At 38.5% G+C, this 21,052-nt stretch overlaps 2 protein-coding genes across 2 annotated transcripts; both read left to right on the top strand.

Moving 5' to 3' along the window:
* Positions 1–466: 466 nt before the first annotated feature.
* Positions 467–8,771, top strand: ears2 (glutamyl-tRNA synthetase 2, mitochondrial). The gene is made up of 10 exons (XM_080030065.1): positions 467–809; positions 1,386–1,541; positions 1,692–1,881; positions 2,266–2,416; positions 4,597–4,918; positions 5,104–5,212; positions 6,341–6,494; positions 7,064–7,194; positions 7,299–7,434; positions 8,158–8,771. Exons 1-10 carry the CDS (start codon positions 671–673, stop codon positions 8,251–8,253), a joined length of 1,584 nt encoding a protein of 527 aa, XP_079886191.1. The 5' UTR covers positions 467–670; the 3' UTR covers positions 8,254–8,771.
* Positions 8,772–10,653: 1,882 nt separating this feature from the next.
* Positions 10,654–19,750, top strand: LOC307251986 (ADP-ribosylation factor-binding protein GGA2-like). The gene is made up of 16 exons (XM_080029492.1): positions 10,654–10,787; positions 11,754–11,838; positions 12,300–12,375; positions 12,681–12,779; positions 13,067–13,190; positions 14,307–14,407; positions 14,596–14,676; positions 14,915–15,052; positions 15,906–16,119; positions 16,250–16,417; positions 16,523–16,590; positions 16,669–16,772; positions 17,292–17,452; positions 17,603–17,772; positions 18,191–18,301; positions 18,721–19,750. Exons 1-16 carry the CDS (start codon positions 10,745–10,747, stop codon positions 18,829–18,831), a joined length of 1,854 nt encoding a protein of 617 aa, XP_079885618.1. The 5' UTR covers positions 10,654–10,744; the 3' UTR covers positions 18,832–19,750.
* The last annotated feature ends 1,302 nt before the right edge of the window (positions 19,751–21,052 follow it).

Genomic DNA, 21,052 nt, shown 5'->3' with positions numbered 1-21,052 from the left:
AAAAAAGAAATTGTGAGAGGTATGAGGGAGACAGAAGATAGATGAGGGAACATTTCAGAAAAGAAAGTACATTTAGATTTAATAGATATTATTATATATTAATTATATATTAAAAAATAATTCCAATAAGTATTATCAAATTCTATTTCATTTTCTTATAGTAACTAATTTGTTTGGAAAGATAACGTTTATCAATTATTCCAATTTATTTTTTATTTTCTTTAATTTTTTGTATATATTTTTATTTTTGTAGAGAAGTTGTTATTTACTCCACACTTCATACCAGTTGATGGTAATGTATCAAAAAGTTGTTTGCCAAAAAACAAAACAAAAGGCGAAAAAAAAAGATAAAGAAGTAGAAGGTGAAATAATAATTTCCTTCGCTGGGTGGCGGTGTGCGCTTTGACGACGCTCAATTGGATTTCCGGTCCTGTAGCGACGAAGAAGAAAATTGTTGCATGGATGGACCGTTTGACCTAAACAAGCTATGGACCTATTATAAAAACAAACGCCACCTAAGACCTTTTAACTACAGTCTAAACCTAAAACACATGCGGAATAACCTTACATAGGGACACCATGTGACTGTCTCGCCGTAGTGTTTGGAAATGTAGTTTCTGTTATCGGTGTGAACCTTTACGAAGCCGGAGAAGCGACTGTAAACGTCGCTATGAGTCTGTTAAGGGGTTTTCAGTGTCTGACAATTGTCAGAAACAGACAGGTTGTATTGCAGCTGACCGCTGCAGGGAGAAGATGCTGCTCCTCGGGTCAGAGTGACGTCAGGGTCCGGTTCGCACCCAGTCCCACAGGTAAGATCCGACCTCACCTCTTTTATTAACAGTCTATGAGCCTCACCGAGACACCTGTCCTTTAACATGGACTGTAAGAGCATCCAGGGATAACTGCAGGTATTATTGTAGAATTTTATTTTGTAATATCTTTATTGTAAACTTCTTTACTCGTATAGCACTTTCCATGCAAGAAATGCAGCTCAAAGATCTTTGCAATATAGATATTACATGCAGAGTCCTTTACATTAAATTAGAAATTCAACAGAAATAGAGCAGCATTAAATCACAGCGCATAAAGGAAGCAAAAATAAGAAATAAACTATAAACAGTACAATAAGTTAAAGTAAGAATGCATCTAGTCTGATTATTGTTGTTTATTGTATCTATATAATAATAAAAACAATAATGATTATTATTTTTTATTAATAAATACATATCATAAATACTAATTATTATTATTATTATTATTATTATTATTATTATTATTATTATTATTATTATTATTATTATTATTGCTGCAGTGAGGAAGAGCTCATCAACAAATCAAAGTCGATCCGATGATCGTCTCTAACCATATTTTGTTCCTGGCTGCAGGTTTCTTGCACCTCGGCGGCCTCCGGACTGCTCTCTACAATTACATATTTGCCAAGAAGTACGGCGGCTCGTTCATGGTGCGCCTGGAGGACACTGATCAGAGCAGGCTGGTCCCGGGGGCTGCAGAGTCCATAGAGGACATGCTGGAGTGGGCCGGTGAGAAAACACTGGACAGAGTCAAGTGACCGTTGGAAATGAACTGAAAAATGACTAAATAGTAACTTGATAAACTTGATATAGTGGTTCATTATGTCCCCCATTCACTGTCAATCCCAGAAATGTACTGAAGCTCACCTTCCCCTCCAGGTATACCTCCAGATGAGAGTCCTCGTAAAGGAGGGCCGGTGGGGCCTTATCTGCAGTCACAGAGGCTGGACCTCTACCAGCGGACCGCCCAGCAGCTTGTGGAGAGCCATCACGCCTACTACTGTTTCTGCAGCGCACAGAGACTAGACCTGCTGAAAAAAGAGGCCTTAAGGAGTGGACAGACGCCCAGGTGGCTACATAGCATGAATACTCACACAGGGTTTACAGTTTCACCACGTCGTATTATCACAGACTTGAATATGGGGCGGCTGTGGCAAAGTGGGTAGGGCGGTCGTCCACTGGATTGCAGGGTCAGAGGTTCGATCCCCTGTCCGGCCACATGTCGAAGTGTCCCTGGGCAAGACACTGAACCCCAAATTGCTCCCGATGGTTCAGACAGCACCTTGCATGGCAGCTACTTTCATCGGTGTATGAGTGTGTGTGTGCTAAAAAAGCGCTATATAAGTCAAGTCCATTTACCATTTATAATGTGCAGGGAGCAGATCCAGACTGCCAGATTATTATGTCAGATTTTTTATTTTTTTCTCTTTCGTTCCCCTCTCTCTCTTTCCAGGTATGATAACAGATGTCGTCACCTCCAGACCAATCAGGTCCAGGAGAAACTGGCTCAGGGGGCGCCACACGTGATCCGCTTTCGTCTGGAAGCTGGTGTAGAGCCTTTTCAGGATCTGATCTTTGGATTGAGTCATCACGACGTGGCCCAGGTCCGATTTGTAATATACGTTTGATTCAGTGGGTTTTACGACCATCAATTCCCCCTTTCTCTCTGCTGTTTTCATGCATTTTTGCCTTTAATTGTAATGCTCATTTGATTTGAATCCCGGATTTCTTACATTTCAATACATTTACTGTCCTCTTGACAGATGCTCCCATTTTTTAATAATAATATATAGTTAGAAATGTGAAGAATGTGCATATGTATATGGTGTATAGTCTAACACTATAAAAATATAACCATAATAATAACTAAAATAATAATAGGTATCTAAAAATAGTAATTTGATATATTTACAATACGAAATATATGAGAAATGAGAAACATGTAAAACAAATATTAGCATCAATGACAACAATATCAATAATCCAGTAAACAGCCTTGTAATAGTGCAATGATACTTAAGTGACTTGCACAGTTATATTATTACACTGATGAATTATTGATGTTAGGGGTGAAGGTGAAAAAACCAAAAACTCATACAGTCAAGTGCGAAAGTTTGTGAACCCCTTGAACATTTTGGAATTTTATTTATTGTAACCATCATTAATTCATTTTTATCAATACCAGTATTTTTTATATGAAATAACAGATGTTTGTTTATCAATTCAACATTTTTCTTTTCCAGAAATCAATTGTTAAAACAGATAAAACAAATTATTTGACGAATGTTGTATGTGCAAAAGTTTGTGAACCCTGAGCTGCATTGCTTAAATGGAGCAGGTAAACACAATCAGATGGGCCAAATTGAGTCATGAAATGGACCAATGTAGTGAGAGATCTTTAGGGAAGAAATTGGGCGGCACTAGATACAACAGAGATAAAACCAGGTCAGTTTAGGCTCACCAAAGTGAACCCATACAGGTCAGACATGCTAAAAGGGGAAACAATCTCAGAGGATCTCAGGAATAGAGTTGTGATGCTGCACATTTGTCTGGGGACAGCTATAAATTATTTTAAAAAAAGTTTGAGCTCCATCGGTCCACCGTGAGGCAAATCATCTACAAATGAAGAGCTTTAAGAGTGACTGAACATCTGCCTAGAAGTGGACTTCCTTCAAAAATATCCACAAGCGCCACAAGATAAGTGATTTTTCAGTTAAAAGCCAACCCAAACATTACATCTGGTGATTTGCAGACCTCTCTTGCAGCATCTGGGACAGATGTGCATGGCTCCACAATAAGAAGAAAACTCAGTCAACATGGCTTTCATGGGATGGTTGCTGAAGAAGCCTCTGCTCTCAAAAAAGAACAAAACTGCTTGTCACAACTTTGCCAGAGAGCACCTGGAGATACCTGAAGTCTTATTCTGTGGACAGATTAGTCAAAAATTGAACTGTTTGGTCATAACCAAAACCGCCATGTTTGGGCAAAAACGCAATTCTGCCTACCACCTAGAGAACCTTCTCCCAAGTGAATAATGGTGGTTTCAAATTGTCTGCAAATCTCCAGGTGTAATGTTTGGGTTGGCTTTTACCTGAAAAATCACTTTTCTTGTGGCGCTTGAGGATATTTTTGAAGGAAGTCCACTTCTAGGCAGATGTTAAGTCACTCTTAAAGCTCTCCATTTGTAGATGATTTGCCTCACGGTGGACCGATTGAGCTCAAATTTTTTTTTATGAATTTATAACTGTCCCCAGACAAATGTGTAACATCAAAACTCTATTCCTGAGATCCTCTGAGATTTGTTTCCCTTTTAGCATGTCTGACCTGTATGGGTTCACTTTGGTGAGCCTAAACTGACCTGGTTTTATCTCTGTTTTATCTAGTGCCACCCAATTTCTTTCCTAAAGATCTCTCATTACATTGGTCTATTTCATCAACCAATTTGGCCAACCTGATTGTGTCAACCTGCTCGATTTAAGCAATGCAGCTCAGGGTTCACAAACTTTTGCACATACAACATTCGTCAAATAATTTGTTTTATCTGTTTTAACAATTGATTTCTGGAAAATAAAAATGTTGAATTGATAAACAAACATCTGTTATTTCATATAAAAAATACTGGTATTGATAAAAATGAATTAATAATGGTTAAAATAAATAAAATTCCAAAAGGCTCAAGGGGTTCACAAACTTTCGCACTTGACTGTATGTCTGAGGATAACTTTCTTAACTCCCTCTTTTCAGTTTGCCTTTCATACCCTCTGTCTTTCTTTTTTTGTTTCAGGTGGAGGGGGACCCCGTGGTGATGAAAGCAGATGGGTTTCCCACCTATCACCTAGCTAACATAGTGGATGATCATTATATGAGGATCAGTCACGTGCTGCGGGGATCGGAGTGGCTCATCTCCACATCCAAACATCTCCTCATGTACCGCGCCCTCGGGTGGCAGCCGCCCACCTTCGGACATCTGCCGCTGCTGTTGAACAAAGACGGCAGTAAACTGTCCAAAAGGCAGGGGGACATATTCATTCAAAGCTTCCAGAGAGACGGAGTCCTGCCAGAGGCTCTGCTGGACATCACAACCCACTGTGGGTCTGGATTCAACAGTGAGTCAGGCGGGAGTTATCACAGATCGAATAAAGAGAGAAATGAGTTAAGAGTAAACCATGTGATGTAAGGAGACTGCTTTTAAGTGCACATATTATATTGCTTTTAAAATGACATCTTGAAACAGTGGATGGCAAATTCAAAATGGATAACGTGCTTCAAAATTATTTCTGTTGCTTCACAGCCAATCAAATCGGGCGGAGGATTGATGAACTAATCTCTGAGTTTAATCCCTCAAAGATCACAACACATTCTGCTCTGTTAGACCTGGAAAAACTACCAGAGTTCAACAGGTGAGTAGTATATTTGTCCTGTGTCTCTCGCTCCCTCTCTCTCTCATATCTCTCTTTCTCTCGCTCTCTCCCTCATAACAGGAAATAAAAGTTTTTTACTTATCGCCTTCTCTTTGAATGGATATATCAGATTTTTTGCCAAACTATTTGTGCGATGTTGATACGATGATGTCGGTTGGTCAGTCACTCTGCTGTTAGAGAGGGAAATGTCTTGACACTTATCCAGTAAATCAACTTGAAATACATGCAGATTGTCAAGTTGTAGGTTAAGAAGAAAGAGTTGTTACGACTGATAATCACCTAATCACCTTATTTCTCATTAAGTGGCACCAGGTCAAATTCACCATCAGTCTCAGCCCCACGTAGAGTCTAAAGGAATAGTTCATAACTTTGGGCTAAACAGTACACTTGTTGACTTCCTCATCATGTGTTGGATAAGAAGATTGATACCAGCCTCATATTTGTATGTGAAATATGATGGTACATTCAGCACATAGTTAACTTACCGCAAAGATTGACAACTGGGGGAACGAGCTGGGCTGGTTCTGTGCAAAGGCAAGATGATCTGCCAAGCTGCTCACTGTTTTTCATGTTGCCTGACGTGTTGTTTTGTTCGAACAAAAAACAAAGTGCAAAAACAACATGTGGGTTTTAGAGTGATGTAACGTGCCAGTGACTTCATGCAGTCTTGTGTTTTAGTGTCTATTGGACAGAGCCAGGCTAGCGGTTTCCTCCTGTTTCTAGTCTTGATGCTAAGCTAAGCTAATTGGCTACTGCCTGTAACTTTATATCTGATAGACAGGTGTAATGGTGGTAACAATCTTCCCATCACCCTCTCTGCAAAAAAAGTGACTGTTCTTTTAAATGTCCATTGTGAACACAATAAACTCTTTATTGTCAATATGGCTTGTCCTCTGCTGCCCCCCTCAGGCCAAACTTTAACCTTACACTTGCACCTTATTATGGTGCAATGTGAAACTGTCAAACTCATCTTTCATTCATCTACACATGTTTTATTCTGGTATGTAATGTACAGCCTCATATGGCTGCTAGAATGGCTATCCATTCCCCCCCTTCAGTTATAAAGGTCATAGATTCATGTATCAACATTCTCTCTGATCGTGTCAGAATCCACCTGCAGCAGCGTATTGAAGATGAGGAGCGGTGCCATTTACTGATAAAAGATCTGCAGGGACTGATCCAAGAGGCCTACACAGCAGAGATCCAGGAGAAAGAAGTACTGCATGAGGATTATCTCAGACGGGTGCTGCATCTTCGTAAGGTAACTACAACAGTATGCTTATGAATATGTATTCATCAATACAATTTAAGAACGAACAGCATTTTCTAGTTCCCAGTCAGAAATCTCTGTCCGAGAACTATATTTGCTTTTACTGTATTTTTAATGTTATCATCTTAAATCGGTACATGAATGAAACTTCTGTGTTTTTCCCCTTGGTGATGCTATTTTATTTTTCAGGGCAAAGAATAAACATGTGAAGATTTTAGGTCAGGCTGATAAATTAGTAGAAGCCAATGGAATACCAGCGGGGTTATCTGTGAGTTCTTGACCTGGACGTTACATGGTCAGAACATCATCTGGGTTTTACCTTCAGAGAGTGGAAGAACCTTTGCCCGAATAATAATCTACCCTTGTGTTAAAAAAAAGAAAAAGTGTAACTAATTGTTGTGAGGGAGTGTTTTCAGTTTTCATTTTCATTTATTTTATTCTGAGCCCAATAACCTCCTGTTTTCTTTTCCTACAGGCAGTCAATCTACTACTCTTATTTCTCAATACTCTTCCCTTGTCTCTACAGTAATACTGAAACTAATCTCTTCCCCTCTCATCAGGGTCACATATCCTCCCTTAAGGAGCTTGTGAGTCCAGTTTACTCCTACCTGTGGGTGCGCCCTTCCTTCTCCCACCAGCAGGTGGCAACACTCAGTGCAGAGGCCCAGCACATTGCTTCATTAATCCTGAGGTATCTATTGTATAATAAACTGTACATAACTGCAATTACACTATACCTTAACAACTACACTGTTTCAGCACAATTCTGGATGTTTCTATGGCTTTGTTTTATAGATTGATAGCCGAGCGAGGTGCAGAGCTGACTGTGGAGCGACTTAATAAAGACTTGAAGGTTTTGGCCAAACAGACTAAAAGCACCAAGTACAGAGAAGTGATGAAGCTGTTACGTCTGGCTCTCAGTGGTCTGCAGGTAACTGAACACGTGTTTGTCCTGGCCAAAAAGAATGCGATTCTTGATATTATCCCAAAAATCTTTCAAATATTATTAAAACTCATATTCATTGAAGTGCATCCAACCATTGTGGAATGTTTTGAGATGATTTAATAACACTTTTGAGAAATTAAGTCACATGTCATATTAATACAGAAAGATGCTCCAACCCAGAACCCCTGCTATGACCCAAATCACACTCCTAATAAAATCCAGCCACACACTGAGACTGAATGTTCTCTTAACAATCAAAACAAACAAACCCCTTTTCTTAGCTTTGTTTCCATAGATTGTGTTGTGTGTACCAGAATAAAACCACCTTGACTTTAATATTATAAGATCATCTTAACTATCATGGGAACTAAGCTTTCACACTTGCAATTTTCATTTCTGCAATTTTATCAATGATCTTGTATTTTCAAACTCCACCTCAGCAATATCAGACGTTTTTTTTTTTTTTTATGGCTGTAATGTGATGTCTGCTCGTGCCATGCCGCATGACTAAGCTAAACTCTTAAATAGCCCTTTTAGAATGCTGGTAATGGATCCTTCATTGACTCATTCACCACATTAACCATGCACATATTCAGACAGCGAATATGGAAAAAGGAAGTGGATTTCTGACCAATTTCACAAAATGTTACTGTCTGTTTCCTTTACTTCATTACATCACCGATCGCTCTGTTCCCCTCTGACCCGCAGCAAGGGCCCAGTGTAGCTGAGATGATGGTGTCTTTGGGGCCCGCGGAGATCAACCATCGATTCCAGAAACTCCTGCTGCTTTCAGAGACGAGTTAAAGACAGCGGAGCTCCTGCCACTTCAGACCGATGGGAGCCTGATGCAAAAGCTGCTGTTTAAAGACGTTTTCTGCCAAAGAAGAACTGTCTGGGACACAACTGCACTTAACTGATTTAAGTCAAACAATACTTGAATTCTACTTTTATATTTTATTAAAGAGAAGAAAACTAATTTAACTTACATGCTTTCTTTTTTTGTCTGTACCTTGAGACTTTACAGGACCAGGTTGACACACCCAGACATGGATGGGAAGTACCGTGGTATTTTTTTATGCAAATGTGTGCTTTCTCCTGAATATTACAACGGGCAGATGTGCTAGAAATACACAAGAAAAACACAACAAAGTCATAAATATTGCACATTATTGCTATAAATTAGTCATACTGAAAGAGAGAGACACAATAAACGTTATACTAAGGAGCACTGGATATAAATGAGATATGTTATCATCAATTGTTTATAAATTGATTGAAGTAATTGCTTATTTTTATTAACTTAATCAGGCAACACTGAGTAAATACCCAGCTTTACTGTCATGTCATAATAGCCTAGAGGATTGGGAGCTTTTTTTTTTACCCTATCTATGTATTTATTTAACTTTGTAGGTAGGCTTATATGAAATACCAGTACGTAATAGGGGAGAACAGGGGAATCTGAGGCATGGGGTAATGTGAGCCACCCCCTGTATCTAGGCAACGGAAAACATTTGTGGTCATGTGAGATATATGTTTTCAAGCCCCTCTCATTTCCCCATGGCCCTGAAAGAGAGGACCTCATGGTGCTGTGGTAAGCATGTTTTTTTCACCAAAATAGGTATTTTGCATGTAAAAGTAAATTTTCTTGCTGTCAACTTAATCAACTGTTATGCCAGAGCAAATGTATTCACGTAGAAAAACTTCTATCATACGTGTTGATGAACTACCAACATATAAAAACCATGTGATGATATTAGCCAAAGATTAGCCTGAAATGCTAAGAGAGGTAGTGTTTCTCAAATTGTGGTGGTGGGGGAAAGTGAGCCAAATGCTGTGGGGGAAAGTGAGACACTGTCTCACTTTACCCCACCATGAGGCACAAGTTAAGTTTAGTCTTAACCATATTTTAATGTAATATTACAATGTCATACACATTGTAGAAAAGCCATCATGCCAAGGAAATACACCAGGAAGACGACCTGGGGCAACCACACGGAAAGAGCATCTCATCTTTCCGTGTAACCTTCAGGGCTGGAATGTAGAGTAGGCCTAGTTGAGTATGACAGGCTGATGTTATAATCCAGTTGGGTCTTCTCCTGTGTTCTGAGTCCCAGGCTGTTCTCGCTGGTTCTGATTTTCCTATGCTTTGACCCCCAGACACAAGCTGGCTCTAAGGGTCCTGTGTTCTGACCCCCAGACTGTTCTAATCTAACTGGTTCTATCTTTCATTTGAATCTTATTAAAACCTTTTGAATTATAATATGTTGTATTTGATTTTGTTCAGAGTTACTTTCAAGTGTTTAGAAAATTTGCTTTGCTTAATTGACCAAACCCCATCATTCTTTTACTAGTCCGGCATTGGTTCTGGAATGTGTGGCTAGCTTTCAGGATTCTAACTGTTACAATATGTGTTGTTATGGTAGTTTCAGAGTGGAAAAAGTAAGTGGATCAGTTTACCCCCTTGATATTTCTGGTCTGTCTCAGTGTACCCCACAGCTGGGGTAAAGTGAGCCACATGACAACTTTTTTTAAAACAATCATATTTTCACTGCCCTTTGTCTTGAAAAAATTCTGCTAATGCCCATTTCTAGGAAACATCCTGAATTAATGGGAAATGTGTAAATTTGAGTGATAAATCATTTTAGCTCGCTTAGAGGGGAGCAAATGTAAAAAGTGGCTCAGATTACCCCGTTCTCCCCTACCACATAAGAGAAGAAATATTAAGTATATAGATGTATATCTTTAAAATGGGGCTCATGTTAAACATCACTGCCTTCATTTGTGTGTGTGTGTGTGTGTTATAAGTCAGCTTGTAGTGTAATCTGCAACAATGGGCACACATTCAATATTATTTACAATATTTGATAAGCTTATCATGTGTTTGTATCTGAAAAACATGCACTGCAAAGTTAACCAGCTTTCACACAAATATAGGCTAGTGAAAAAAAAGTATAATAGCTGCCTCTTAGTAATGTCATGTGGTATGAACAAAGAAGCTTGAACATGTTAGGCTCCAGTCCTTCCCACAACCTACAGTTAACTTTCGTGTTTCTTTTTATAAAAGTGGTAGGCCTATTTACTACTGTGTCTATAAGGGGAGGGTGTGTGTGTAATAAGTTGGTTTGTGTGTCTATAAGGGGAGGGTGTGTGTGTAATAAGTTGGTTTGTGTGTCAAGAGTGTGACTGGGCGTGAGTGTCACATGTCGCCCTGGCAGGCGGCGGCAGTTTGACATCTCCGCTTCACCCGGGTGAGACGCGCACTAAACATCTCCGGACCCACAGGATACGATCGGCCATGGCGACTGGTGATAGCCAAGACACGTTAGAGTCATTGCTCAGTAAGTGGACAAATTTAAAATTCCTGTCTGTTGTTTAGCTGCTTTTGTTTAGGTCCGACACATCGCGATCAGGCGTGCCGCGTGTCTCATTTAGGCTATCCGCGTTAATTACTTTGATACAATGTTATTTTTGCAAGTATAGGCTAAATACCGAATGTGTGAGTTTAGTTACACTTTATCAAAATAAGTTTGGCATCATGCAGAAAGTATCAGTTGTTTCAGGAAGTAGGTTAGACCGTGCGCGTGCCTCACTGTCGTGTTGTGTCTGTTCCTCTGCTTGTGCACGCGCGCAACGTGACATCAATTTTATTTTAATATATTTTTTAGTTCTCGTTAGAGTTGCTTGAATGTTTTATGTGAATAAGAGTAACAATACAACGGTTGATTAATAGACAGTAGAAGTTAAATATATGCATTAACAAAATTAACCCACTTAGTAAACATGTAGTAGGCTATAAACAGTAGGCATAATTAAACATGAACAAATAAGTCGTCTCATGTGACGAGTTAAAACTTGTGCTACAGTAATAGACTATTGTGCAAGCCACACATCCACATTTGTTGTTTGTTTCAATTCCTTCAGATGTGTTCAAGTTTCGTAATCAGAATCAAGATATTTTTCCGTCTTAAACTCTTTGGATAATGTCAAAATAATGGTTTTCAAAGTGGCTTGCCATTGGAAACACACATTTCTTATCATATTCAAGGCACCATCTGACTATTCAAAGTAACTCTGCTGAACAGATATAAAGTGGAGAAAATCAGAATCAGGTTTATTATGTTGGTGCACACAATACACAAACTGTTCACACCTTTTACATATACTATTACTAACATAATCAGTTTTGTCTGTCTGTCAGTCTTTTTAGATCTTTCTTCTCTTTACACTTCCTCATTCAATATCATTTGTTTGCATGTATAAAGACAGATAGATGTAAACCTGTTTGTGTGGTGTGATTGTTCCAGGCCGGGCCACAGACCCAAACAATCAGGAGGACAGATGGGACTGCATCCAGGGCTTCTACCAGCTCATCAACCAAGAGACCCATGGGTAAGATCAACACAACCACAAACCAGAACCTTAACACACACTACTGCATGGGCTTTTCAGGCCCTCTTCAGGCCGTTTGAACCTGAGCTGAAGTGTTTCATGAGTGGGGGGTTGGGGGCTTTCTTCTAGAAGTTTGTTTAACGCAATTGTGGTCCTGAGGAAAGAGTTGCTTCATATCCATGTTGCGATCACAGCTTCTCAATAAAACCCTCGTGTGTGAGAAAGGAGGAACTTTGCAACACCACATTTGGACCCTTTTCCTATTTATTTATTTTGTCAATATAATAAAGTCCAATTGTACTGCAGTGTTCATTTCAAAACTAGGATGATTGTGAACATTTCCATTAGCTTTTCTCAATCCATGATGGGTGCTATGTGAACAGCGCTTCTTTTAAATATCTGCATAATGATGTTGTTTTCTTATGTTCTCTTTAATGTGGCTCAAATGCTTCTGCCTTCAGCCCACAGGTAGCCATTCCTCTTCTTGCCCATAAAATCCAGTCGCCCCAGGAGAAAGAGGCTCTGCAGGCTCTCACTGTAAGTAACCTGGGTTTTCATCTCCACATATCATATATACATGAATGATACACACTATTATCTTATCTATTGTTAAAATATTCATCTGTGAAATTCCCAGAAGCAACAAGCAACCGATTTTACCCTACTTTTTTTTTGCATTTAAGATGTTATTTTTTGATGATGTAGCTTCTAGAGGTATGGACATGTGACATTTAACAGTGGTTAACCAGGAAACTGGAGTAACAAATCTGTTCTCTCTCTCTATTGAGCAAGAACAAAATACTTTCATTTTCATCTGTTTCTAATGATTTGGTGCTTTCCAGGTTCTGGAGGCATGTATGAACAACTGCGGAAAGAAGTTTCACAGCGAAGCCGCCAAGTTTCGCTTTCTCAATGAGCTCATCAAAGTCTTAACACCAAAGGTACGACACAGTTGTCTTTAGCATCTGGAAGCCAGGTGAAAGAGGTTTTTTACACTAAAATAGTTACACAATGTAGTCATTTAACTTGTTAAAGAGTCTAAAATCAGAACGTAGAGTCTGATTCTAGTGCTAAAAAGCAGTGATGGTGCACATTTAAATGTCTTATTGAATAGAATTCTCTTATCTGTCTATTTTATCACTTTACTTACCAAGGAATGTGAAAAAAAGAAGGAAAAAAAAGTTTACTTTCCGAGGAATCACATGGATGTCGTTCTTTTTCCGAGCAGTACTTTGGCGCATGGACTCCACAGACAGTTAAAGACAGAGTGACAGAGGTCCTCTACGGCTGGTCTCTCTGGCTCAAAGATGAACCCAAGATCCAGGAAGCTTACTACATGCTCAAGAAACAAGGTAAATAACAAGATGTATGAAACAAGATGAGCATCTATTGATTCCAAAGAGGGTACACAGTAAAAGAAGTAGTAATAAGTAAGTTTTTTTTTTCTTAAATCATCATCGCTATATTGATGGATGGAATGCTCTAAATGACAATATTTTTGTTTTAAATTCAGGAGAAATGTTGTAGTAGCCTAGTAAATTATAGAATAAACAGAAATATTAGTTTTTGTCAAACACATCAATAGTAAACCTAGAGACACTGATCAATGGGATAATTTGGATAATTAATATGATACCTAATATGATTAAGTATTAGCCTGGCTCCGCCCACCTACCTACTTCCGCTCAATTTTCATTTCACTTCAGTAGTCAGTCTGGGGCTGGGGTGTTTTCATGGAATTCTGCTCGTGTTCCAGTGCATCTGCTCGCGAAAGTATGGACGCCTACAACCTTTCTCATCCAAATGACTAAACGTTAGGCTCTAGCAAGTTACCGTTGCCAGGTACCGGTAGGTCCATAGACTACAATATGTAGTGAAGTCGGAAATTTGAGAGATTTGAGAGATTTCTTTATTTAGAAGGGACAGCGCACATTGATAAACATGAGCACCAAAGTTCAACATGTAAATGTGCCAGATTTAGCCATGTAGGCTAATTTTCACCTGTAGTCCCTGTAGGTAGATAGCTTAAAATTTCCGAGTTCCCTGTACAACTGGAACGCACCGTAAGAAGCCGGCTCATGACATACGTCTGACCAAACGTGATGCGATTGGTTGGCTAATCCAGAGTGGCACTGCGCAGATCCAATAGTTTTAAACTTCAACAGACACCCGCCTCCAAGTGAGTGAACGTTTGCCAATTACAGCAGTTCCAGACCTTCTGTACAAATGAAATGAAGTACGATGGTCTGGTTGGACCAGGCTAATTAAGTATCAGAAAGAAATATAATAAATATAATATGTTAATAATAATAATACTAATAATAATATAAATAGTTTTTATATTGTTTTTAAACAATATATAGTATATTATGTCAATATAGCATTGAATACAATTGATATTATGAGTTTAGTATAAGACAGTATAAAGGTGTGATATTAATTTTGCATCTTATTTTTTGTTACTTCAGGTATTGTGACAAAAGATCCCAAAATTCCAGACAAAGTTATAATGGCGCCTCCACCACAAAGATCCACAGACTCAGTTTTTGACCAGGAGGACAAGGCCAAGGTGTGTGTGTGTGTGTGTGTGTGTGTGTGTGTGTGTGTGTGTGTGTGTGTGTGTGTGTGTGTGTGTGTGTGTGTGTGTGTGTGTGTGTGTGTGTGTGTGCGTGTGTGTGTGTGTGTTTTAAAGGACATGTGCTACTGCTAATGCAACAGTAGGTTTCATTTTACTAAAATGTGTCTCTCTATCATCAGTTATTAGCCAGATTATTGAAAAGTGCCCGTCCTGAAGACCTGGAAACTGCCAACAGACTCATTAAAAGCACAATGAAAGAGGTGAGAAGTGCTGTGGGGAAAGATGCAAACCGGACTTTGGCGCATGTCTATCCTTGCTTTTACGGTAACAGTGCTTGCAGGACAATAGTGCGCTGCTACCGTAATGGTACAAATAGATGTGCATAAAAGTCCAAATGGCAGAAAGACATGTCTGAGCTAGGACTGCACTAGTCTTTATTATGCATGCATTTTTTATTGTAAGAAATGTATAGTCATTTCTTTATGTGTTTTGTTCCAGGAGCAGGAGAAGGCTGAGAAAGCATCAAAGTGTGAATCTACTCTGACAGAGGTGGAGAGCTGCACCAAACAGCTCAGAGAGCTACTGGACCAGCACGCCATCACTGGAACCTCGCTACAGCCCAGTGATGATGTGAAGGTATGATGGATGTTATACAGACAGACAGACAGACAGACATGTCATATAAGGAGGTCATATAATAATGGTCTAGCAAACCTGAATAAATAAATATCCTTCCAACGGGAGTTCTCATTTATCTCTGTATATTTTGGATTTTGTGCATTATGGATATCTATGTGTTGATATTTTATACTTGTACTCTTTTCTTACCACAATGTCCCTTAAATTCAGTTCAAAAATTTCTTTTTTACTCAACACACCCATATCATCATCTGTTTGAATCTGGTCGGAGGCAACACATCGCTTCACTTTTAGTACAACTGATAATTGTTGTTCCCTCTATTGTACAAAGAGATCATTACTGCTAAATATAGAGATAATTAAATATAATTATTACCTCAACCTCAGAGGGTACCAGGCCTTCATTTTAAACAGGCTTGTATTGGAGACAGGTTTTATTTCAAGTTCCCTCAGTTTAATATTAGAGAGTATATTTGATCATATTTTTAGTATGAAACCCCCTTGTTTCCTGAACTCAACACTTAGCTACATGTTAAAAATTAAAAGTGGAGAGAATCCATTCATAATTTTCTTGCAAGGATTGCACTGTTTCCACTGTTTAGTGGAAAAATTGACTGACGTTGTTTTTATGATATTGTTATATGTTTAGTCTGCAGTACTTTATCCTGCATTATTTATTTTCCCCCTCACCTATACTTTGAGAAAACACGTTCAAAAGACCAGAACTTATCATGGGAAAATTAGAGGCAAGAAAGTGATATTTTGGCCCAACAAACCCACAGATATGATCTAATTTCTGTGTGTGTGAAAAAGTATCTCAACCTTCAATCCTTTGCTCTCCCCGCTGCAGGCCATGTACGAGCGCTGTGATAGGCTGAGGCCCAGCCTGTTCCGCCTAGCCAGCGACACCATGGAGGACGACGCAGCACTGGTACAGATCCTGGCGGCTAACGATGAGCTAACACTCGTAGTGAACGCCTATAAGGAAAAAGTAGGGAGGAGAGAGTGTAACGGCGGAAGAGAAAGAAGTAGAAGTGAAGAAGAAATGGAAAGTAAAAATAATGGTGGGCGTAATTTTTTACACACGTTTTTCTTTCTTTTACTAGTCCCACTGTGAACAAAAACCCTTGACCTGGTGTTTGGCTCTGCTCTGCACTGCTTGTACCTTGATCCTGTTTCTTCTTGTTCCTCCAGCTCCTAAGAGTCCCAGAGAGATTAAAAGCTACCACCTCATCGACCTGTCTGCACTGGACTCTCCACACACGCAAAGGAAAGCTGACTCACCACCGTCTCTCCATGACTCCTCCTCTCTTCTGGAAAGTACCTTCCACTCAGCGGCTGACCAGGACTTTAGTGAATCAGGTATTGGGTCTGCATTTCTACATGTTTCTAGTTGTTTTTCTCTTTTAAGGTAATAAATGTACAGTGTATATCATAGTATAACAATGTGGTTTCCTGTCATCACAGAGTTTGGTCACATGGTCTCAAAACAGACTCCAGACACTTCAAGGTCATATTATGAAGATCTGCTGCAGGTGAGGTCTGATTAGATGAAGGTTTGAAGGTGATTGTATTTGAAATGGTGTTTGACACAGTTCAACATGTATCGACAGCTTAATGGAGATGTTCAAACAAAGACCGCTGAGCAGAACAGAGAGAGTGGCTTTATGTTGAGAGCCCGTGGATGTGGAGCGACATCAAATAGGACCGACATATGGTAATGATGGAGAAAAGAAAGGAGCGGAGACTCTTTTATGACATTATATGACATTTTGTAGCTCAGAAACTCTTGTAGACTATTGTAAAACTGACCCCCCCAAAAAGAAATGCTAATTCAGTATCCTTTCCAAAAGTTTTAATTTTTATGCCGTTATGCAACTATGAAGAGCTGGTTTGTTGAGATAAGCAGCAGGTGTCTGTTGAGTCTGTTTCAATTCCATTTTGTGTTTATTGATTTTTCCACCTGAGCTGAGCATAAAAATGTTCTTGCAATTTTTCCTTGAAAGTGTTGGCATCTCTGCAAATTGTTTTTTTTTTTGAGAAAAAAAAACAATTCAAATCCTGTCAAATTGAAACTCAGTGCCAAACCAATTATATCATCCTGCTGAAAGTCCATCATCAGTCAGGCTCAATCTTTATTTGTTAAACCTTTTAAAGCAAATTATAACCGTAAAGAGTGTTTTTTTCTCTGGCTCCTTCAATTTTACTAAAATGAATGTGTCTTTCCTTCTACCAGGTCGCTCCCACACAGTCAACAGTTTCCAGGGTCAGGATTATCGTCAAATGAGCAGAAACAACTCAATGTAGCATCAGGATTTCCAGTGAATCTGGAGGGAAGCTTTTGCCCCCCACAAGTCCTGAAAAACATCTTTGTTCCAGTGCAGAGTATCAAGTCTAGTACGTCCCCTTAGACTCAAACCACAGGTTTTATGGGCTAACGTTGTGTTTTCCGTGTTAGGATTTATTCCTAACGATGCCTCTGTTCTGTGTCTATTGGCTTCTGGATATTCAGTCTAAATGTGTGTTGTTGTCCTGTTTATTTTGTAGGTAATCTTAAGCCGATCACTTTATACGATCATGGCGGTGTCCATGTCTCTCTCCATTTTACTAAAGACTCTGCGCCGGGTCATCCAGGGGTTGCCGTGGTCGCCATCTCCACGGTGAACACCTCTGCCCTTGATGTGAAAGACTTCCTGTTTCAAGCTGCTGTCCCAAAGGTGATAAACTCCATACATGTTCAGTATCTTTCAACAAAATAACATATTAGAGGGGTGTTTCTTAAATTTTTATATTTTGACTGAGGTTATGTTTCATGCAGAATTAATAGTAAATGTTTTCAAAGTTTTAAGTTCATTGCTGTTTCGGTTGAAACCTTATGATCGTAAATGTGACTGAAAGACAAAAAGGTCAAACTCATGTCTCATGTGTAAAAATAATGTTTTATAGCTTTGTGGCTACATGTGTACAGGTTTCTATCTGTTGGTCAGAGAAAAAACAAACTATTTAAAGATGCCACCACACAGCTCTATTGTGTAGTTTTTGTAAAAAATAATCAATCATTCAAACAATAATTTTTCTGTTATGGTTGTAGTCTTATCAGTCATGAAATAATCTATTTCGATTTGTCTCCTGCAGACCATGTCAGTGAAGCTTCAGCCTGCCTCAGGGACTCACCTACCTCCTTACAACCCTCTTCTGCCGCCACCTGCCATCTCCCAGGTCCTTCTATTGGCTAATCCTCAAAATGTGAGTTTGTTTGTTGATTAACATTGGAAAATCCACATTAGTGACCAATCTTAAGTCTCCATTTCACTGTTACTTATAGCCCGTTTATTCATAACATATGAATCTGCAAATTAACCAGTAACTTAAGTTATTAAATAAATGCAGTGGAGTAAAAAGTAAACATTGGTTTCCTCTGAATTATAATTGAGTACTAAAAGTTTCTGTTCTGAGTGAGACATTATAAAAGTAAATTAAAAAATATTTGTTAACTGCGAAGCCAGTGGATGTAAATTTATAAAATGTGGATGTTTTGCATAAAATAAGAAGACCAGTATAAAAACTAGAGCCAGTAGTCAACATTGAAAGTTTTCATTTACATTTCATTATTGATTCATTTACACTCTCCAGAATCTGACGTCTTTGCCTCACTCCTCTTTTAGCGAAAGCTGCGTCTCCGCTACAAGTTGACTCTGACACACGGAGGTCACCAGCTGACCGAGACTGGAGAGATCGATAACTTTCCTGACTGGACTTCTTTGATTGGCCGCTAGAAGTTTCTTGGATTTGGATTAATAATAATAATAATAATAATAATAATAATAATAATAATAATAATAATAATAATAATAATAATAATAATAATAATAATAATAAAATAAAGTAAAATGCTGGATCTGGTATGCACAGAAAACGGAAAAAAAGATTTTGAAGACAGTACAGTGAAACCAGGAAAAAAGAAAAAGTTGAAAAAGGTGAGAAACAAACACATTTTTTCATGTGATCATTCTGAAATAATAATAAACTGTTCCAAAAAATGCGGGTAAACTCTATTTTTAGCTTGTTACATCCCTGATTTGACTTGTTTCAGGTTGTCAGTATTCTGCTGTTTAAATGTGCCAAAGTTCTCCTGCCTGTCGTTTAAGCCATTTAATATTACATTTTGTGGTAAACTGTAGCATACACTGTGCCCATGTGTTTGCTAAAAGTCTTCTTAGCTATTTATCTGCTTTTGTGCATTTGTGACATTCAAAAAGTGCCATAAGAAAGAAAGATGTTGTGTTTTAAAGATGTATTTATTTTAAGAAAGAAATTGCCTTATCGAATGTAAGTGTGCAACAGAGAGACCTTCAAAGAATTGTTGTTGTTTTTGTTTTTGTTTTTTTGCTATGCAATTGTATAACAGAAAAGTTTTAGATTTTTAATTTAATTTGAAATGTTTTCCATTTTTGGCTAAGAGAAACAATTGCTGCAGCTTAGAACACAAGCGGGCCATATGACCAAATCAGTGTTTTCTTAATGATTTTTTTTTATACTGTGAAGCGTTATAATTTGATTCAGTGCAGCTTGACCTGCTTAATCATATTTTACTGTCAGAAGTTCATAACGGGCTGCACTTAAAGTTTGTCAGAACAATTTTGGTGAATTCAAGACAACATTAATGTCTCTTTGAATGCTTGTCTGCTAGTTGTTAGTCCAACAGTGTGTTGCTCTGCTATCAATAAATACAAATGCAAACACAACAAAGCTCAAAGGCTCTGTGCACAATGTTTATGCTAATACTAATATCCCTAAGTCTGATTATAGTTTAATCTATAGTGACTCAACTTTGACTATTTTCTTAACACGGACTAAAAGAGAGTTGTGTTTGGACACACTTGATGAATAAGACAACAGCTTCAACTTACTGTGTCGGAGGAAGTACTGCCAACTTTTACTTAACTAAGAATATAACTACCGTATAACACTGTACACAATGCTGTGTAACATGAGCAAAACATTTAAATATAAAATACAATAGAACTCAAAACGTCGCAATTTATAAAATGTACAGCAAGAACACAGACAATGATGTAAGAGAAAACAAGCATCAAATGTTGTTTTGCTTGATAATTGGCTTAACCTAAATGACTTTAGGATTATCAGAATTGTCTGCACGGTTGAAATTAATCAACTAATTATTTTAGCTCTGCATTAATAGGAAATATCAAATAAAATACAACAATGCGTCAACCAAAATTGGTGTATTATCCAGGGTAGAAAGATGCCAGAAAACACCAATCCGTCAACCTCATTGATCATATTTATTATATGACATCAGCAGATTAAAATACATGTTTATTATGTACATATATGTAACAGGGTGTTAGATAAAGTGCCAAATACCATTTATACAAAAACAAATGAAAAACAAACAAGAAAATGTGATTAGTGGAAGACCATCACACCCGTTAACGCTGGTCCCACAGTTCATTGCTTCGCGGACGAGTAGAGCCACCTTGGTTTGAAGGAAGGCTGAATTGCTCAGTGCTGGTCGGGGGATACTTCACACTCACAGTCTGAAAGGGGGTTGAGGTGAAGCTGTCGTGATGGGATAAATACTGTGTGTTGTTGTTTTTTCTTCTCAAACGTTAACCGACATCGAACACGTACAGACAGGTCAGCCTTCTGGAGCTGTACGAAAAACAAAATGTATTCCACTTTGACCGAACGCATTTAGAAGTGGTTTCAGAAAAATCCAGCATTGTTACTTTAAAGTGAGTACGTGAGGAAGTTAAACTTTTCCTATACCAGAGTCCCGAGGGTTTTCTCAGCTTCATAAGTGGAACGTTTTTTGTAGTAAATAGAAGACAACAGGCTACGTTTTTAGCATATTTTTTTTTCTCTTTTCTGACAGAACAGAGGAAGCTGACATTCTTATTACAGTTGTTGGTCAGTTTGTGTGTGTGTGTGTGTGTGTGTGTGTGTGTGTGTGTGTGTGTGCTATCCTCCTCA

Source organism: Ammodytes marinus, assembly GCF_949987685.1.
Source record: "Ammodytes marinus genome assembly, chromosome: 6".
NCBI classification, from domain to species: domain Eukaryota; kingdom Metazoa; phylum Chordata; class Actinopteri; order Uranoscopiformes; family Ammodytidae; genus Ammodytes; species Ammodytes marinus.
This window is presented reverse-complemented; position numbering and strand designations above follow the sequence as displayed.

What these genes read in the sequence shown, in the direction of transcription:
- ears2 (XM_080030065.1), top strand. Translation starts at nt 671, where the DNA reads ATGAGTCTGTTAAGGGGTTTTCAGTGTCTGACAATTGTCAGAAACAGA. An exon ending in GTTCGCACCCAGTCCCACAG is followed by an intron (nt 810 to 1,385) that starts GTAAGATCCGAC and finishes TCCTGGCTGCAG; the next exon opens with GTTTCTTGCACCTCGGCGGC. An exon ending in CTGTGGGTCTGGATTCAACA is followed by an intron (nt 4,919 to 5,103) that starts GTGAGTCAGGCG and finishes GTTGCTTCACAG; the next exon opens with CCAATCAAATCGGGCGGAGG.
- LOC307251986 (XM_080029492.1), top strand. Translation starts at nt 10,745, where the DNA reads ATGGCGACTGGTGATAGCCAAGACACGTTAGAGTCATTGCTCA. An exon ending in TCAAAGTCTTAACACCAAAG is followed by an intron (nt 12,780 to 13,066) that starts GTACGACACAGT and finishes TTTTCCGAGCAG; the next exon opens with TACTTTGGCGCATGGACTCC. An exon ending in ACCAGGAGGACAAGGCCAAG is followed by an intron (nt 14,408 to 14,595) that starts GTGTGTGTGTGT and finishes CTCTATCATCAG; the next exon opens with TTATTAGCCAGATTATTGAA.